Source organism: Nannospalax galili, unplaced genomic scaffold (assembly GCF_000622305.1).
Source record: "Nannospalax galili isolate Female #2095 unplaced genomic scaffold, S.galili_v1.0 scaffold328, whole genome shotgun sequence".
Taxonomy (NCBI): domain Eukaryota; kingdom Metazoa; phylum Chordata; class Mammalia; order Rodentia; family Spalacidae; genus Nannospalax; species Nannospalax galili.
Window position 1 is genome coordinate 529718 of NW_008358342.1, and position 16709 is coordinate 546426.

The following is a 16709-nucleotide window of genomic DNA, read 5'->3' on the forward strand; positions in this document are numbered from 1 at the left end:
AGCCTTTACCTGAGCACAGGAATAATACTGGAATACCATGAGCAGCAGCATTCAACACGCACACACACACACACACACACACGCCTGCATGCATACACAGACACACCTGTGTACACATAATATATACATGCACATGCATGCGTATGTGCACACATGCTTTATCTATGGAAAGCATCAGAGGCTTCATCCCTAGACACCTGCTCAGAGCTCTTCCCCATCACGTGGCCCATCATGGATTGTGTCAGTCTGCATTAGCAGCCAGGCCCATCACATTAGGCAGCAGCTCTGGGCTGGCAGCTACCACTTTGTAATGCCTCTTTATCCCATTGTCACGCTCCCTTCTGCATCAACATAGCCACAGGCGTGATCTGCAGACCCAGTGCTGATATGGAAGGCCAGGTTAGAGGTTCAAGGTTGCAAGGAAGATGGGTAGACTTCTTTGCTCTGGGTCCTAGGTGCCCACTTGGCATTCAGGCATCTCTGGAGAGCAGAGTAAGTAGGGCAGCACTCAGAGGGTCCAGGTGTGAGTGTCTTTGTGACCAACTGTAAAAACATGGCATGCATTTCTGAAAGCACACAGAACAGAAGCACTGTTAACTTACTATGAAAACCTGTGATGTCTATGGAGGCTTCTTACCCACAGCACGACCGTGGGTACCACTATCATTATCGCATCAATAATGCTGCCTCTTCTGTAAAACCTCCTGGAGATTGACTCGGGTCACTTAGAAAGCATCGATCATTTCCTACCCTGCTTGATATTCTTGCATGGTGTGGAATGAGGAAAGAACACTAGCTTTGTAGTTAGATGGATCCTGAGATCAAATCCTGTTTGTGCCTTCACATGTCTGGGCCACCCTGGGTCAGTGATTTGGCCTCTCTCTGCTGAGTTTTCTGTTTGTAGTGGTGCTTTGTGCTAGTTGTTTTACAGTTGTTGAAAGAATTACCTGGGATTTTGTATGAAGCATGAGTAAAAAAAAAAAAGAAAAAAGAAAAAAAAGGCATAAATTTAACTATTTCAGGGCCAAGTTCCTAAGGGGAAAGTTTGTTTTTATCCATTGGGAAGCCTTAACTCAGGCAGGTCCTAAGTTGGTGTTCTCTGGTACACACCTTGGTCATCAGTACCCTAACTCATCTCCACTACATATCTAGAAAGGTCTGATCAAACCCTGATCTGATCGTGTCCAGGCTATTGCATACCCTGCCATTCTTCCCAGTCCACTTGATGTAGTAGCAGAGCTCCTCCTTATAGTTCTCCTCCAGTATACTCTGGCATGTTCTCTCCTGCATAACCTCCATCGCTATCTCCACTTCAACTGTGCTGACCTAACAGCACCTCACACTTGCTTTGCAGGGCTTGCTTTTACACATCTATTTCCCTAACTAGAACCTCCTTCCTGCCTGGCCTGGTTAAGTACAATTGATCTTTCACATTCCTACCCACTCATTCATCCTCAGGAAGGCCTCTTGTGGTCTCCCTAGCCTGGCTAAGTCTCCCCTGGCATTATGCTGCCACTCAGGGGCACTTATTCCATTTTCCTTTCAAATCATTCATATTATGTCTGACCCTCTGGCTAAGTCAGCCATGTGATGGCAGACCCCAGGACTTTGTACAGTGATCAATAGATGTTGCTGAAAAAGTATATGGGATGGGTGGCGATCACCTCAACAAATCCCCACAACCACCTTCAAAGGGATGTGGGCACAGCAGGTTCAGCTATCTTTTTGTGGGGGTGTCTTTTTGAGACAGGGTCTCCCTGTAACCCCAGCTCTCCTGGAACTCACTATGTAGACCAGACTGGCCTTGAACTCACAGGGATCCGCCTCCCTCTGCCTCCTGAGTGCTGGGATTAAAGGCGTGCTCCACCATGCCTGGCTCAGTATCATTTTAAGTGTCCAGAGCTTACAGCACATCCTGGCTCATCAGTCAGTGGTGACCTGTGCTCAGAGTCAAGGCCTCCCACACTGAGGTATGTGCTACAGAACCATTACCCATGGCTGGCATGGGATCCTCAGAGGTTGACCCTTTGTCCTCCATCCTGGCATGCAGCAGCCCCCAGATTTACTACACATACCTGCCAGTCACATTGTCATCCAGAGTACCCAGCATCTCATCTGCCTCTAGTTCTATATTTCCTTGGAACCATCATAAGATTTTAAAGTTCTGCACATATGACTTGAACTCCAGCTTCGGATTGGGGGAGCTCCGCCTTCTGGAAGGTTATGCTGTTGGGCGACTGCCCTTCTGAAAGCCAGCTTATACTTTAGGGTCCCTCACTACACCACCTAGGGTGATGATGATCTAGAGGCTGAAGTCTTAATTTACCATTTGCTATCACGTCAGCTAGGGCTCAGTTGCAAGAGATAATTTTCTTAGAAGAAAAGATAGCTCGTAGTTCTTTATTTTCTTGTTTCTATTAAAGGACTGCATCTGTGCTATATAGTTTAGTTTGTTTGGGGTTTTGTAGGTACTTATGCTCTCACTTTCTTAGGAGCCAGTTCAACCCAGAATTCAAAGATAGAGAAAAGCAATGTGGCTTTTTTAATATTTTCTAAAAAGCACTATTAACTTTCTAACTCTCTAGCTTGCCAAGAAGAAAATACTTATGGGCATTCACTCTTAGTCATTCAACAAACACTTACTGAGCACTTTCTATATTTTAGTAAGATGACCATTAATTTGTCCAAACTGGGACCAATTGAATGCGGTGCTGAAAGACAGTAGTATAAGCAAAGATGTTCCCAGGTCAACCAGGACGTGATGGGTACCCTGTATACTAATGGCTCAGTTGGGGTTACCAGAGTCTTGAATGGTTATACATTTTCCTGAAATGTCCTTAAAGGTTGAGAACAAAACCAGGAGAGGAGAGAACTTGGCCTTCCAAAGTCATGATGTAAGAACATTAGAAGGATGATTTCAGGTTGACACTGGATGACATGTGCCTCAGATTTCCCACCATGTGCTTTGTAGAATTTGCTTTGTTTTGTTAAACAAAGAGAGAGGGGAGCCAGGGACAAGAGTTCTGAAGACAACATCCCTACAATGGAATTTAAGCCCCCTGAGAGCACTAGAGAAAAGTTCCAAATTTATAAAGGCTGAACTTTCCCACCAGTGCCAGGTGACCAAGTACAGCTGAAAAGGTCAGAACATGACGAGAAGAGCAGGTGGTTTCCGTAGCACTAGGCTTCCTCATGGTGGTTGTGATCTGTTGTGTGGAGGTAGACATGGAGTGTACACCCTTTTACTAAGAAAAAGTTTCCATTCTGAGTACTGTGGTTCTCTCACATCCAGGTGCCTGTCCTGAGACCCATGGATCTGATGGTGGAGGCCACCCCACGAAGAGTGTTTGCTAATGCACACACATACCACATCAACTCCATATCTGTCAACAGTGACTATGAGACCTACATGTCTGCTGATGACCTGAGGATTAACCTGTGGAACTTTGAAATAACCAATCAGAGTTTTAGTATCCTTTCCTTGTAAGTCAATAATCCATTGGTCTGACTCAAGAGTTACCCAGGTAAGAGCGGGCTTGGGGGGGAAAAGCAATAGGAATGAACAATCTACATGGCAATGTCTGGCATTTATGAAGGACTTGTCCTTTTCCAAATAAATTGGCCTCTGTGAAACTCCTTCATCCCAGCAATAATGTTAGTAAAATATTAAATTATGAGCAGGGTACCAGGGCTAGCTCTGTAATGGCACTCTGAATCATTTGTTCATGCAATGGAATTTATGGCTCTAGTTATAATTAATTCTGGGCTAGGGATGTGTATAGCTCAGTTGGTAGAGTGCTCACCTAGCATGGACAAGGCCTTGAGTTCAGTCTGTAGTACCACATAAATCAGATATGGTGGGGCCCACCTCTGTCCCAGGAGATGGAAGCTGGAGAAAAGGAAGTTCAAGGTCATCCTCAACAGCATAGTGAGTTCAAAGCCAGTTCATGCTACATGAGACCCTGCCCCCCCCAAAAGATGCAAATTTACCAATAATGAAGACCTGGAGTTAAGTTATATTTCCTTCATTTGTTAAAAGATTCATAAGTGGTGGCATATGACCTTAATCCCAGCAGAAGGGAGACAGAGGCAGACAGATCTCTGAGTTTGGGGCCAGTCTGGTCTACATAGTGAGTTTGAGACCAGTCATGGATGCATAGCAAGACCCTGTCTCAAAATAAAAGATTCATAAATGTGAAGAATATAGGCTGCAGGTATATGGGAGATGGTTTCTGTTGTATCATAGTGGCTGTCATTTACTGAGATCCCAGCATGTGTACCATGAACTTTAAATATCTGGGTTTTGCCTCTCTATTGAAATATAATATGGACACTCACATTATGAGAGAATTTCATATATACATATATATGTGTATATATGGAGTTTTCACAGATTGGACACATCTTCAACCAAAATCCACATGAAAACTGAGCTTCACCACCCGTTCTCAAGTCCTCACATCTCCTTGTCTCTTGGACCCCTCAAGGGTATTCTTAGAATAACAACCCAGTGAGGCTATGGGCACAGAGCGCTTGCTCAGAAGCATAAGGCATCAAGTTTGATATTCAGCATCTCAAACGAAATAAAAACTATAAGCACTATTATCTTACATTTAACTAAAATTTATAAAAGTCAAGAATATTTCTGAATGCGTATCTAAGGCCAGTATTCTGGCCCTGGTATATTGACTTTGCACTTAATGATAAAAACAGATTTTTATTGACTATCTAACATGTTTCATTCTTCCCAAGTCCTGACTTTTCTCTCCAGTTCCCAACTCAGCTCATGGTCTCATTGCTTGGAGAGTTAAGCACTGGCTCCAAATCAGTTTGATTCCTCTCTTTCATTCGCCAGCTTCCCCTGCCCTCCCAACCCGACCCATCCATGAGCCCTGCCCATGCTTCTTCTAAAATATATCTCCAACAACTCAGATGTCACCATCCCCACTCGTGCCAACCCACACTGACAAGCCACTATTGTTTTCCAGCCGTGTGTCTACTCTCCTGCCCCGCACATGCCCTGCCTATCAGTCACCCTGTGACAATGTAGCATTCTTGCCATGCTGCCAATACCCTAGTAACTTTCTATTGAACTGAAAATTCTGAGTTTTTAACCTGGGTCAAGGGGATTCCATACTATCTGGACCCTGAGTTCATCTTTGGTACCTCTCATATCACTCTTCCCTAACCCAAGCCAGCTAACCACTTCATTCCTGGCCAAACTTTGTTCTTCTCCTCTTTGCAACTTCTGCTCCCTTTTTCTGGAACTCTGCCCCCAGAGTTCACAAACTAGCTAGTCACATCATTATTCTAGCCTCAACTGAATGTGTCCTCTACAGAGACACTTTCTCCCACTAACTTCCAAGTGGCCACCAATCAACAGCTGTATTCTTGCTAGCTTCATAGTGCTCACCACTATTTGAAATGTTTTTGTGTGTGTGTTTTTAGTTTGCTCACATGAGAGTGTAAATTCTATGAGAATTTTCATATGAAAGTTAGCTGCACTTGGCAAGTTTTAAGTCATAGTCAGTGGGCAGAGCAGAGAGAGCCAGAAAATACTTCATTATGAAATCTAACCTGGGAATCCAACCTTGAAAAGTAGTAAAGCTGGGCTAGGGAAACAGCTTAGTAAAGTGCAATCATGAGGATCTGGGTTTGATCCCCAGAACCCAGATAAAAATAAGCTAGAAATGCTGGCACTTTGGGAATACTGGTACTGGGGAGGTAGAGATAAGTTTTCTGGTCAGCCAGCCTAGCCTACTTGGTAAGTTAAAGGACATTGCAAGAGACTGTCTGAGACTAAAAACATTAAACAGCATTTGAAGAACAGCCAAGAGTGTCCCGTGGCCTCCACGTGCAACATACACACATATAATATACATGCCACTCACAAGCTACTGCACACACACAAACACACATACAAAGAAAAGATCTTCAAGTAAAGCTCCAAATGTTCTGCTGCAAAATAGATTCCATAATGGCTCAAACACATAAAAGATTATTTCCTCCAATACTGTTCAGTATTGGAGCTCTTCACCTGCAGGCATGGTTATCCAATCAAAAACAGAGCCTCAGGCTTCTTCCATCTCATAGCTACCCAGTGTTGCCATGTTTATCTATAGCAGGACAGAAAAATCAGGTCATGAAGGACCACCCAGGGGAGAGTCCCATAAGCCAGGCCCCAAGAGAGCATGCATTCCATTGGCTAGAACTCAGCCATATCACATTGCCACCTCTAACTGCAGGGTAAGTTGGGAAGTGCATTCAAGCTGTGTGCCTAAGACCTAGTATCAGTACATTGCTGCTTAGTCTCTACCACAGAGATGCCCCATGATCCCTGAAGGTTTCTTAGGGAAAGCATTTTTAACCAGGTTTTGGCACTATTTGGAGACACTAAGAACTGATCTTCAGGATCATGATTCGATAGCTTTTGTTGATCTCAGAACAGACATGGCATGCTGTATGGGCCAGGGAGAAGCTTCTCCCTGTGGATTTTTTCCTGGCTGCGAAGCTGCTGATGGAATGAATGTAGATAGTGGTTCCCTTTCCTTCCTCACATCTATGCCAAGAGCTATAAATCTGTGCAGGCTCAGCTGGCTGTCACTGGAGCTTCTGCTTCTCCAACCTAGGTGGCGTGTATTCTGAATTTTGCCTCCAGGCCTTCAAGAAGGCAAGGAACTTTCTTAGGCATTTGAAGAGACAGATGCCTTGAGGAGAATGCAAAGGGGAAATATTAATAGTGCAGTTTAGGTTATATTCTGCAGATGTATGACAGCCTGCCAGATGCTGGCATACAAATGAGACCGTAGCACTCACCCTTAAAGCAGCCATATGTAAAATAATCATCGTCATCATGAGGATGATGATAACTGATATCTATATCATACTTTTCAGTGAGACGGCCCTAGGCAAGAAGGCTGTGCAAACTGGGGTCCCCTTTGCCTCTCAGCAGTCAAATGTAGCAGCCTCTGGGGGAGGAGGTGGCCCTTTTTCAAAACAGTCTCAGAAAAATGCCAACCGCTATCCTCATCTTAAATGTTTGCTTGGCACATGTTTCTGCCTTTTATCTACCAAGAAGACAGAGGAAACCCAGCTTGAAATACAATAATCTAACCACAAATCCTGGTGTGGGTACCACTTGGGTGGCAGGCAAGATGCTTTAAAGATATACGTGGCCTGTTTCCTAGTTGCATGTTTATGATAGTAAGTGATAGAAAACATACATCCTCTAAGTTCATAGATACTAAAAAATTCATTCAAATTGCAAAGTACATGTCAAGTATTAACTCAGTAGTAAGAAAGCAAAATAGAGGTACAGTTTAGGGAAAAGCCATGGCTTCCAGAGCCTGGCAGTTAGTAAGTACAGCACTGACACTGTGGATGACAACACAGGCTTTGGAGTCTGATAACCAGAGAGTTCTTACACAGCTTGACCACTTTCTGTACATTTTCATGTTTCTTTGTTAAAAAAATATTTTATTATTTTTATTTTATGTGTATGAGTGTATTGCCTGCATGCACCTGAGTGTACCCGTGTCATGCAATGCCGTGGAGGCCAGAACATGGTTTCGGATTCCTCTGGAACTGGAGTTAAGGATGGTTTATAGCTGCCATGTGGATGCTGGGAATTGAACCTGGGTCCTCTGTAAGAGCAGTCAGTGCTCTTAATCGCTGAGCCATCTCTCCAGCCCCCACATGTTTCTTATTTAACCCAGGCTCTTGCTTCTCTGCTTCCATCCTGTCTATCAAAGAGGATTTTGAGATGTCTCTTTCTCTCTCTCTCTCCTTCTCTCTCTCTTACACACACACTTAGGGAAGTGCCTTACTAAGCAAATGATCAACAAACAAGGTCTGATACAGTCATAATTATTGCTTAAGATACAAGAAAACTAGAGAAGATGAGTATTAGATGACGAGTTTTACTCTGGTGCAGCCATTGTCTGGGTCATTTTCACAATTCTAGACTCCTTCCTTGGCTCTGGAATTGGCTAATCTTAACAAGATGTCATGTCACTTCTTTTTTTCTTATTTTATGTGTATGAGTGTTATGCCTGCATGTAGGTAAGTACACCTGTGTCATGCAAATGCCCGCTGAGGACAGAAGAGGCTGTCTGATCCCTTGGAACTAGAGTTATGGGCAGTTGCTAGCTGCCATGTGGGTGCTGGGATTCAAATCTGGGTCTTTTTCAAAACAGTCAGTGCTCTTAACCACTGAGCCATCTCTCCAGCCCCAAGATGTCACTTCTTATATCCTAGTTAGCAAATATTTGAGGGTCTCTAAGGTCCAGGGTCTTGCATTTGGCACCAGGTTAGAGCAGGGCATTCCTAAATTTTGTCACCTGGCCACAAGCCCTCTCCTTCCAAGATCCATAGCCAGCCATCCCCTGTCCTATATAACGGGCCCTGGCTTAATGTGAACAAATTGGTCTCCATGCATCAAGAGTCCATTTCAGGATTAGTACTTTTCTAAGGCAAGGTAGGCCTTAGATTTTAATAAATGGAACTTGCTCTCAAAGTGTTGCTTCTTTGGGGCTAGGGAGATGGCTCAGTGGGTAAGAGCCCTTACTGCACAAGCATGAGGACCTGAGTTTGCATCCCCAACATCTATTAAAAAGTTGTGCATGCCTATGACCCCATAGTGCTGAGGGGGCAGAAATAAGCAGATCCCAGGAACTTACTGGCCAACCAGCCTAGCAAAAACAGTGAGCTTCGGGTTCACTGAGAGACCTTGTCTCAAGAGAATAAGGCAGAAAGTTATAAAGCAAAATACCCAACATCATCCTCTGGCACCAGCATGCACACTTGTACACACATGTGTACACACATATGTTTCTGCTTCTTGTTTAAGGCCATTGTATACTCAGAATCCTTGAACTCTTTGTTTGGGGAGTGGAGAGATAAGAATCAGTTGGCCAATTCTTACTCCAACATGAGTTCTATGATATAAAAATACAGGCTTTGGGTCCCTGTTTTGTTCCAGGCACTGCACTAACCCTGAGGAAGCAAAAGTAAAAAATAAACAAAATTTTGTTTTCAGAATGACATGCATCATAATCACACTAATGGGTGTTTAGTTGTGAACTGAAACAAGTTTTTCAAGAGATGAAAATTTAGTACGCAAATATACTTTTTAATATTTTTAAATTTTTTTAGAAGAACCATTTCATTACAGCTTTAACATACTCAATAACAGTTTCCAGAGCAAAGATACATATCTTTCAAAAGTAGCTATAAAATTTTTAGGTTCACTTGAATTAATACAGTTATACAATATTGAACTCAGTATAAGCCCTGTAAGACATAAAATTGAATGAGTTTAACATTTAAAAAAGATTTCCATTTCATTTTAAAATATACTGTTTTGTACAGAAAGGCTCATTGTTTTTGCTAATAACACTGAGATGTTGGCACATGCATCTCTCATCTGTGCTTATCTGATTATTACTAGTCATAATTGGTTGCACTAGGGTCCTTGGCACCTGTGTATGTCTATAAAGTCATTGGGTAGAGTTCAATGGTAATGTTTATCTCCTCTACTAATTAACATGATGTAAATTTTTATGCTTCCTTCTCAAATATAACTCATTTTTTTAATTTGTTGATTTTTTTGTATGTATATCACACAGAAATTGTTATTGAGAATATTCTCTCTCATATGTTGATCCTAGCATCAAACCCTGATAAGTGAGTATGTATCCAAACATAACTACAGAAACCAGGATAATGGAAAGGAACCAGGGAGGTCAAGGAAAAGAAAGAACCTGAAAGATAAGAACAGTAGGATACAGGCCTTAATAAGGGAGATATGGATAAAAATTGGGTTAGTTTAAGGGAGGCGGGGAGGGAAGGGTATACAAGGAACCTAGAGGATAAAGGGAAAGAAGGAGCTCAAGAGAGGTAGGACCATAGGAGAAGGGTATTATTAAGGGAGAAAGGGGGAAAAATGAGGGCACCTATATTGGGGAAACCATGATGGAGGGGTGAGACAATACAAGAGATAAATAATGCCTAGGTAGTTTTGAAAACCAGAGGGAACCATATTACTCTAACCTACGGACAAATTATACATAGCAGATCAAGAAATATATGTCTAAGTATGGTTTATCTGCGAACAATTGGTCTTTGCCCAAGATTTATCTACATGACACACAGTAATTAAAAGTACCAGACTGGTGGAACTAACCTTCTTGGATGTTTAACAGACATAGTTTGAGGCCTATACTAATTTGTTCATAGGGACATAAAGGACAGTTTTTGCTCCTTGCAGATGTATTTTTTAAAGGCCTGTTTTAGACTAGGGAACAAAAGAGGTTTTGCTAAGGAACTGATTGCTGAGTTGATATATTCAGAGGAAGAATGTGAGTTAACTTGACAAAGATGTGTGGAAAAATCCCTCAACTACACACAAGGCCTATTTCAGGAGGGAACATGACTTGTTAGAGGGACTCTAGGCAGGCCACCATCCCTGGAGACTAGAGGGTAAGGTGAAGCATGATGTAAGCAAAAGCTAGAAAGCTTAGCAGAGGCCATGACTTGTATACATTCAGCCATTGGTGCCTCGGAGAGAAAACAACTGGACACTTGGACCTTGGTCTTAGCAGCCTTATTGTGGCTTTGTTATCACCTGCCCCATCCAGGAAGCACGTAGCCTCAACTCTTGATTCCAGCTTCTAGGATGGTGCTTCTTAGTACCATGGACAGCTTCCTTCCTTTTGAATGAATGGGTATGGAGCCAAGCAAGCTCTGAGGGGAACTACAGGGGGCTAGTATGCACTTCTTTCTTATGTCTTGGATGGCTTTCACCCTACCAGGGAAGCAAATGCACAAATTAATTTCAGACTGGTATTTTATATAAAATGAGATCACAGATACCCCCTGGTTTTGTGGGTACTGGGTAAGTGCCTTACCACTGAACTACATGCCCTCAAGAGCATCCCTTCTGATGACAAGCCCAGCACAGAGTCTGTGTGTGCCAGGGTAGCTTCCTCACCCCAGAGTAAAAACATCCGACAGGTTTCCCCCAGGGCAGTTACCTTGCTTGTAGATATCAAGTTGCTTTGCTTGTGTGGGGATATTTCCCATGCTAGCCTGGAGACACTATGACCCCAGTCTCTCTCCTCAGGAAGAAAGCCTTTTGAACCTCATGTGGTCAGGATAGACAGCAGTATTTTTTCCATGCATACTTCTCTTGGGATTTTTTCATTTCCACAGAGCAGTGTAGCTAGCTTAGGCATTAAACTGTGACTTTATTATTGTCTTTTTGAGCCTTTTAAACCTGGCTAGCTTTGAACAGATGATCCTCGTGCCTTAGCATACTAAGTACTGGAATTACAGATGTGCTCCCACCACACTTGACTCAGGACTATAAACTGAGGCATCATATATACCAGATTTGTGCCTAGCACCATCTCCTAAAATCTGTGTAAACATTAGCTAGTTATTTGACATCTTTCTAACCTCAATTTCCTTTTCAATTAATACAAATAATAATACACCTATCTCAGGGTGCTGTTGTAAGGATTATATGAGGTACTCTGTGAAGTACTGTGAAGAGCACCTGGCAAAAGACAAAGACTCCATGCATGGCAACTGCTATTATGGGGAGCATCTTCCCACCCCACTTTTCTTCCCGCCATGCTGTTTTGTACTTTTCCCTCCTAAGAAAATCATAGGTTTTAGACCTCACACTCCACAGGCTTGATGACTTGATCGAGTGACTAGCCATACCTACTATTAGTTTCTACTCTTGAAAAAGAGAATATGCTTAGAGAAGACTCCCTGAATCATAAGGATAAATTCAAATAAAAGCTATAAACATATGTTGAGTAATTACTGTGTATGCTGGAGATAACATGAAGAATATAATGCCATCCCTGATGCCCTGACCTTGTAATCTGGAGGGCAATGAGTCATTCACAATTCAGTCTAAGAAGAAGAACCAGAGTTTTGAATGGTGGGGGGGGGAGGTGAGAGGAGGGGAGAGGGGATGCACACTCGGGATGGGTTTATGCTAATGAATTTGCTTTGCAACTGTGTGGCTGGCCAAGCAAATGCAGTGTGCAGGACACGGAGTAAAGGATGGAAAATTACAAACAGATTGGAGCCCTATGGCATGGCTGGAAGCTTGTCCACAAGTGGCAGTTAGGAGGGAAGATTGAAGGCATCAACAGAGGTTGTAGACCCAGCAGCTTTCAAGGAAGGCCTGAGCTATCTTTTAGCAGAGTCTCATGTTTACCAGGCTGACTTTGAACTTGCTTTATAGCCAAGGATGGTTTTGAGCTTCTGATCTTCCTGCCTCGCCTCCCAAATGCTTGGATTACAGGTCTGTGCCACCATACCTGACTTATAGAGTGCTAGGGATCAAACCTGGGATCTTGTGCATGCTAGTCAAGTACTCTACCAACTGAGCTGCATCTCCAGTTAGTGCCTGAGCTTTCTATTAAATGCCTTACAAATGATTAAGTCAGACCTACCCAAAATAATCTCCTTTTTTATTAACTTAGACACAACTGATTAGTATCTTTGGTGGCATCTATAAAATCCCTTCATGGCAGCACTGAGGTGAATAAGTAGTTGAATGACTGGAAGTATGTGTATCCTGCAAAATGTTCACTTCCTCCCTTTTGTACCCCAACTCTCTGAAGAGAATACCCCTTGTAAATAAGCCTAATTTGAAACAGGAGTGAGGGCATCCTAAAGGACGTATGTCAGTCAAACCAAGCTAGCATATCACACACACACACACACACACACACACACACACAAAGTAAGTGTGAGACAGAAAGTAACAAACATATAGCCTTTGATGGAAGACAGGGCTTAACAGTTTTTGAGCCTATACTAAGTGTCAGGTATGCTACACATGCATGTTATCTCTTGGAGGGTTTTTTCATCTTTTCTTTTCTTTGTATTTTACTTTATTAAGACAGGGTCTTACTATGTAGACCTGGCTCAGCATTCCCATGCCTTGAACTCTTGAGTGCTAGGATTACTGGTATGTGCCACTACACCCAGAAACTCTTCCTCTTTTTCATACATGAATTTCTAAGTTCTAGATCATTCAAGATTCTATAGCTGGTGATGTTTGGTGATTAAAATCTTAGCCTCCTTCCTCCAAATTATAGTTAATTTTCCTATAGTATACCAGTCAAACTAATCAAATATAATATGTGGCATATACTGTCCAAGAGGTACTTGCAGGGTCTTATGAGTACACAGACAGGAAGGATCCCAGCAGCTGGAGTGCTTCCTGATGAAAGCAACACGTGAGAAGACCATTAGGATAGAAACCTATGGCACAATTACAGGCTTCCTGGCATGTGTGTAGAAAGATATTGCGCTTATGGGGCTTCCAAGAGCTCCCCCCACCCCCAATCATAAAGAGTGTCTCAGCCAAAGTCTTATGAAGCTCCCTACATGTTTAATATGGCATAATGTGCCTCTGTTAGCCCCTCAGTCTGAGCCTAGCACTTGGCAAATACTGTGAATATTTGCACATTGGCGTTTTTTAAGCTCCTAAGAGAGGAATGTTCCCTGAAGTCTTGTTCGGAGATCGCCAGTATCTTACCAACGTCCTTTTAGCTCATAAAATCATGTTCTTTGTACTCACTGCTTAATATCCTTTAAAAAAATTTTAAAAAGCATTCGTAGTAGTTTATGTCTTCTAAAAGGGAATCCAACCCTAATATCCTCAGTGTTCAAGGCCAACATGTAACTATCTCACACCCTCAGAACTGGCAGACATTACGTAGGTAAGGAGCTTCTGCTGCCTTTGAACTTGGGTGACCTCACCCAGGTAAAGGTAGTGCAGCCTGTGTTTTTAACAGCCCAGCCCTGCAGAAACAGATCCTCCTTGATTCTCCCAACCTTACTTGGCTTAGTCAGGACTTGGGGGCAGGGCAGAGAGAAGCTTGTCAGTATCAGCAAAATTGGCAGCAATGAGTCCGAGGTATACAAGGATAGCTACCTTCAAAGTCTCAAGACAATGTGCAGGAACGCTATCCTTGGGTACATATACTTCAAAAAATGGGATTCTATATAGTAGAGAAACCATTTAAATCATTTTTTCATTATCTCTTTTGATAATTAAAATCCTTAGAGGCTGTTAATAGGATTCTATTCATTTAAAGGCAAATAAATTGAACCCCAGAGAGATAAATTGACTTTCTCAAGTTCTCTCAGCTAAATAGAAATGGAATGAAAACCAAACCCAGGTCTCAGAGCCACACTTATTACAATCAAAATACTTATCACAATGTTGTCTTGAACTTACCCACAGAGATGAGGTTCCTGTCTCTCAGCTATCAGGGATGTTGCTAAACCAAGAAACTACCACTGTTTAATATTTGTCATCTTCTTGGTTTAATGGGGTAACATTCATTGTAGAGATCTTGGGAAAATGAAATTAAATGACCAATAAGCTCACCACTGATTTTGCATCAGCCACATTGATTGATGAAAAAGAAGGAAGCAAGAGAAAAATGGGAAAATATCAAACTCTTGATTTGGTCAGGAGCCTTTCTTCTATTCAGTCTGGGACACTGCAACCACAAGCCAGGGTGGGGAAGAGATAAAAGGTGGAGGGAGGAGAAGAGAAGAGGAGGAGAGGAGAGAGGAGAGAGAGACAGAGAGAGGAGAGAGAAAGGGTCTGACTTGCCTGCAACACACAGCTATACTCCCTCCATTTTTCTTTCTCTTGCTCTCATTCATTATATTTCTTAATGGTCAGACTGTAGTAAATACTTTGTATCCAATTTTCCTTGCGTGAAGTAACATATATAAAATAAACATAAAGTTTGTCTGAAGCATTTTCTACTTTAAAATATTGTTATTTCATGGAAAGAAAATGTGGAAATGGTGTGAATACTTTAAAGAAAAAGGAGGAACACTTGCCCTGATATAGATGCACTCTGATAGAACACTAAGTGCATCTCAATGTCTTGCCTCATTGTTTTCAGGTAGAAATTTAAGCTGCATTATGCTCATGCTAGAGTTAGAGCCTACAGTAGGGTTTTTTTTCTTACCTACTTGGAATTTCACTGAAAGAAACAATTTAATGACATTTTTTTAGAGATCACTTTCACTTGTTTCTGTATATTTATTTAGGTTTCTGTCAATCTTTTATAATGGGAGGGGGAGGGGCACTGACACGTGTAGAAAGCTTGGATTTTCCAAACTTGAATGGTGAAAAGGCCTCCCACTCTCTTCATCATCCTTCCCTGATCCTCTCCACTCCCCCATCCTTCTGCTGATGTAATTTATGGCTTGGGCTTCTTATTTGTTTGAAAGGACTCCCTAAAGGGGTGACCTCCCAGTGTCTTCAATTATTACTTTAAATGATGCCTTAGGCAACTGCCTGGCACAGCAGTGCCCTCACCTTCCCGCCTTCTGCCTTGCAAGCATGGAGCTCAGCTGCCAGGCTGGCTGTGCCCCCACTCAACCTCAGAGCTGCTTCCAGAGTCCCAGCAGAGAGGCAGATTAACCCCCTTTGTTAGCAGAGATAATTTGCCTGGGTTTAGCACTAATAAGGAATGCTGCAAGCAGTTGGGGTCAGAAAGAGCTGGTCTGTCAGGCCCCCGGGCTAATTTAATGGCAATCTGTTGGCTGTCTAGATTGTATATTAGCCATGAGTCCAGTCCTATTTTTGCCACCTAGTTATTTGAAACAACAGAGAAATAATTTGGATAGAGAGGTCTGTAGTATCAGGAAGAGAAAATTGACTGCCAAAATCTATCATTCCATTTTTCTAGATAATACAGGGAGCAGTGCCTTGCTAGGCTCCTCTCTCTCTCTCTCTCTCTCTCTCTCTCTCTCTCTCTCTCCTTCTCAACATGAAGGGGAAGTTATGTACTCTGAAACATACATCTCCCTTTGGAACCATGGGTGGTGAATGACCTGGGTTTCTGGGCTGAGGGGTTTCTGTGAGGGGTTTTTGTTTGTTTGTTTGTTTGTCTTCCCCATGCGCTATTGAATTTTGGGCAACTAGACTCTCTCACATATTCCTAGAACTCAACAAAATCTTCCATTAGAAAACAGATCAAGAAATCCCTTGTGAGATTTTTAATCCCAACTTCTAATTCAAATAAATCAATTTTATCACAGGTAGTAAAAAAATTCTGATTCTGGAAAATAACCAACCCACAGTCAGACCGATGGCCCCGGTCAAACTCATTGGGTCTCAAAAAGAAACAAAAAAAAAAAAAAAAAAAAAAGGAAAAGAGACTTGTGAGAGAAAAGGGGCTTGGGGGTTGCTAGGGGAAGGAGGAAGACAAGGGTAGGGAATGGGAATAATCAGAATGCAGTGAATACGTGTATGGAAATGGAAAAGATCAAATTTAATAAATAAAAAACTTTCTAATACAAAGAGGAAATTTATCTCACTTTTTCCTCAGCTATAAAATAGAGCTGCTGATAAGATTGACCTCATAAGCCTGGGATTGGAGGGGGTGCAACTGGGACATTCAGTCTAGGCAGGTCCAGCACTTGGTAGGCACCAGCTGCTGGTGGTTATAAAGAGAGGCAGGATCTTGGCTTCTCTCCTGAACACCATAGAGTCAAACCCAAGCATTGTGGTCAAGAGGGAGACTCAGACCTTGAGGAGGAAGCAACTGGATGAAGAGTGGGTGGAGATAGGCTAGAGGGCCAGGGTGGGTGAAAGGCAGGACAGATCCAGAAACAGTGGCTGGAAGCAGATCCTCTGGGCACTTCTC

General features: G+C 42.5%; 1 protein-coding gene across 4 annotated transcripts in view; it reads left to right on the forward strand.

Annotated features, from left to right (window-relative positions):
• The window catches only part of Ppp2r2b (protein phosphatase 2 regulatory subunit Bbeta), a 531088-nt gene that overhangs the window by 466796 nt on the left and 47583 nt on the right, over positions 1-16709 (forward strand). For all 4 annotated transcript variants that reach the window (XM_008821625.2, XM_008821626.1, XM_008821627.2 and 1 more), the window contains one exon: positions 3293-3470. In XM_008821625.2, coding sequence (XP_008819847.1) covers positions 3293-3470 — 178 coding nt within the window. The remainder of the gene's footprint in view (positions 1-3292; positions 3471-16709) is intronic.